The sequence below is a fragment of the Mus caroli genome, chromosome 10 (assembly GCF_900094665.2).
Source record: "Mus caroli chromosome 10, CAROLI_EIJ_v1.1, whole genome shotgun sequence".
Classification (NCBI taxonomy): domain Eukaryota; kingdom Metazoa; phylum Chordata; class Mammalia; order Rodentia; family Muridae; genus Mus; species Mus caroli.
Genome location: NC_034579.1, coordinates 56,637,451 through 56,641,201, shown reverse-complemented (window position 1 = coordinate 56,641,201; position 3,751 = coordinate 56,637,451). Strand labels below are relative to the sequence as shown.

Genomic DNA, 3,751 nt, shown 5'->3' with positions numbered 1-3,751 from the left:
ACTTCCATTAGAGAGTGCTTAGAAACTCTGAGAGGGTGGACAGTGGATGCACCTCAGCCTTCTCCATTGTCCCGATTCTCTCTAGCTTGTACCAAGTCTCTTGTACCAAAGGAGCTCCCACCCTCTCTAGAGAAATGCTACTTTCCACAGTCTGGTACAGGAAAAGTGATCTTTCTGCTTCAGCAATCCATATATTGAGTTCCCCCCTCCCAAGGACATCCTTGGGCAAGCCTTCTGCAGTCCAAGCCCAGGTAGCTGTCTCACCCTCCACCTGTGGCTCATTCTCAAGTAGCAACAATGTTACTTTGGTCTTGAGAGACTTTTGTCTCTGTACTGTCTCAGAAGGCGGCGGGAACATTCCTGCTTTTCAAAAATTTGCCTATACCTCAACCCCCTTCCTCCCCCACTCCCCGTACCCAACACATAACTGGTTTGATCTGTGTACAGCACGGAGCTCTTTGACACCTGCTCCCAGGCAGTGCCCCAGGTGGAAAGTTGGCTGTTGTTGAAGTTTCCAATAACCCATTAATCTCCCCCTCCCAGATTAAAGCTACCAACAGAAACAACGCTCTGTTCATACACTTGTTTGCAGTGTCCCCTTCCCACCCCCTCCAACAACCCCTATCCTAGATAAGGAAGACAGCTCCCCTGAGCTTCCTTTAGGGATTTGGGAATAGAGAAAATGTTCAGATTGAGGGGGGAGGGCACAGAAGAGAGAGACACCAGAGGCATTAGCATCAGAGTCTGAGAAACTGCCACCATAAACTCCAGCACAGAGGCAATCTGCATACAAACCACTCACTGACAGCAATCCACCTGGGTGGCTTGGCTTCTTTCTTCCTCCTTTGGGTTGGTCTCTGGGGATCTGCTTTCTATTATCTTGGCCCCAAGAGATAAGCTGTGCAGTTCTCTAATAGCTCGGTGCAGCTTCTCTGGGAGAATCAGTTCCATGCCTTAGTTCTCTCCTAGTATCGTCTGGACAGCTAGCTTCCAGTGCTACAGTGAGTCAGTCTCAGGCCACCCAGAGAGCTAGAGAGCCCACTGGGATCCAAAGCCAGGGAGGGCACTTTGCAAGCAAATACACTTTCAATCCAGAGTATAGGTTTCTGGGGGTATAGAGATTCCAGCTGGAGCCTCTACCTTCTCTGCTAAACGTTTGAAAAGATGGTTTTCTAGGGATTTAGTCAGCAAAATGTGCCTTAGGGGTAGAGTCTTTTTGGGTATCTCAATACTTTAGGGGAGGAATCCCTGGGGTGGTGTTTCTAGGGACTCCTATTGTTACTTCTTTTCCTAAGGGCGGTGTAGTTCTAGATCCAAGCAGGGGTGTGTGTGTGTGTGTGTGTATGTGTGTAGGGTTTATAAAATCACTAGCCCCAGTTAAGAGATTTGCCTTTCTTTTAAACTGCTGTTGGAAATAGAGAAAACAAGAGCCCCTGACTAATTAATGACTTCGTAAGAGACTTCATACTCTCCACCAAGAGTCTGCCCCACCTCCAGCCCAGCACCGGAGGCAGAGAGGTCCCAGAGATTCCCTAGGAAATTCTCACCTCGCTCCTCTCATTTCGCAGAGTAGAATTACTCTAGACATCCCCAGCCTTGGCTGTCACCCTCCTCCCCTTCTCTCCACACAATGGAGTCACCTTGCTGAAGATTCTCAATGGTTCATCTTTTATTTGTTATCTCAAAATCTCAATCACCAGTCCTTGATACTCTTATGTACAAAATATAAACTCTCCTACCACGAAATAGCATCAATAAATACAAATACAAAAATGGGGCAGGAGGCATATAATTTACCATAACAAAATTCATTTCAAAAGGCATTATATCATTTACAAACTGATTTTCTTTTTTTCCTTTTTCCTTTTTAGGGAGACAAACAGTGCTTCAGGAACCCGTCCCTGCAACTCACACTTTAGACACGGGAGACAAGTTGGAGAGATTGCTCTAGCCATAGGCTAGGGCTTTCCGGTTCACAGCCCGGTCTCCCCTGGGGAAAGGGTAATGACTCGAAAAGTGCAGAAGAAGGCAGATCACCTTCGTGGACTAAGGCAGAATGGAGAAGCTCAGAAACTCTGCAGTAAAGACGATGAACATCATCTATGGGCCAAGAGCTGGATGGAGGAGCCAGTGAGGTAAGACTCAACACTGGATTAGGTCACCCTGGAAAAAGTGATGGATGGTTGGAGGCCCACGGATTTGAATGAGGGCGGACTCACTAGGAAGTATGGGAGTCTCCGACTAGGTAGTGCTACCATTCTCAAATGCTTGGAGCGAGAGTTTGAGGTGGCTGCACCGAGAAGGGTTAAGAGAAGAGCAGCCCCCAGTGTCTGCTGTGCGCAGCAGCAAGGGTACCGATGAGAAGCCTAGTGAGGCCCAGTGAGAGGGCTAGTGATCCAAGTAGTGAAAGCTAGAAGAGGTGAGATGCTTGAGGGCCTCCACTACCTCCCACTCCAGATGGCTCTGGTCCCCTCCCTTTCTACTAGCACCCACCACCCAGAGCCAGACAGGTCTCTTCACAAGAAGTCTGAGAACACCAGAGCTCCCGGGAGCAGACAGGATGGGGAGCTGGGCACCTGCAGGCCAGGGAATTCCTCCAATGAGGCCGTGGGGCTCAGGTTACCCGCTTGGGAGACTGGGGAGTAGATAGAGCCCCAGTCCCCGTTGGAGCCACCTCCAGGGCTCCCCAGCTCCCCACAGGGCACAGGGGGCTCCGGGCCGTAGAAGCTGTGGTCCGCTATGCGCAGCGTCTGAGTCAGTGCCCAGATGTAGTTGTGGGCGAAGCGCAGGGTCTCGATCTTTGTAAGTTTGGCGTCATCCGGGAAGGTGGGCAGGACACCGCGCAGCGCATCCAGCGCCGAGTTGAGGTTGTGCATGCGATTGCGCTCCCGGTCATTGGCCTTCTTGCGCCGGCTTCTTCGCTGTTTGCTCAGTGCCAACTCGCTCTTGGGCCTGTTGCGCCCTCCGCGTCGGGTGCGGAGCTTCCTCGAGGTCCCTCGGCAGTCACCCGCTTCTGCTTCGGAGCAGCCCCTAGGTATGAGAGTGGGGCTAGGTGGGGTGGAATTGGAACTGAGCATTTCGTGGTCCGAGGCTCCGGGAAAAGGTTGTTGTGTCTCTCGGGGCACTTGGATGGTGAGTGCATCCAAGGGATGAGGCGCCATCCTGCGGTTGGGGAAAAATGGAAGGTGTGTGTGTGCCAGCCTCTGACTTAGAGGTCACTGCACGCGGGACCCCACACACACCCCTCATCCACCCTTTGGAGTTTCCGAATTGTTACCTAGTTCTCCGGACTCAAAAGAATAGAGATCAGCAGGTCGGTCAGTGTCAAGCAGCAGTGGATAGGGTCAGTGTCAAGCCGCAGTAGATAGCTGAGCCTCTCTGCTCCCCCTGAAGTTCTGCTGAACTGCAGGCGCCCTCGCCTGGAGTAAATTGAGTCTGGAAGTGGTAGAAAAGCTCCGAGGTGGTACTCAGCCACTGCTGCAGTGGTGAGGCCCAGAGGGATTTCTGAGCTGCATGCAAGTCGTGTGTCCCCTGGCACGCTTTATCTGCTCTGCCCCCGGCCAGGAGCGTGCCTGCCGGGCTGCTGCCTGCGCCACGGGCCAATCAGCAGCGGGGGCCCAGGGGCTGCGCCACGCGAGCCCGCTCCTCCCCCCCCCAGCCCCCACCCGCAGAGCACAGCTGGATTCCGGACAAAGGGCAGGGGTCGGGGGAGGGGAGCAGCACTCTGTTTGTTCCCCCACTCCACGCCTCC

General features: G+C 52.9%; 1 protein-coding gene across 1 annotated transcript; it reads right to left on the bottom strand.

Annotated features, from left to right (window-relative positions):
* Window positions 1-1,869: 1,869 nt before the first annotated feature.
* Window positions 1,870-3,515, bottom strand: Neurog3 (neurogenin 3). The gene is made up of 2 exons (XM_021175310.1): window positions 3,278-3,515; window positions 1,870-3,162 (listed from the first exon to the last, which is right to left on the bottom strand). Exon 2 carries the CDS (start codon window positions 3,159-3,161, stop codon window positions 2,517-2,519), a length of 645 nt encoding a protein of 214 aa, XP_021030969.1. The 5' UTR covers window position 3,162; window positions 3,278-3,515; the 3' UTR covers window positions 1,870-2,516.
* Between the last annotated feature and the right edge of the window lie 236 nt (window positions 3,516-3,751).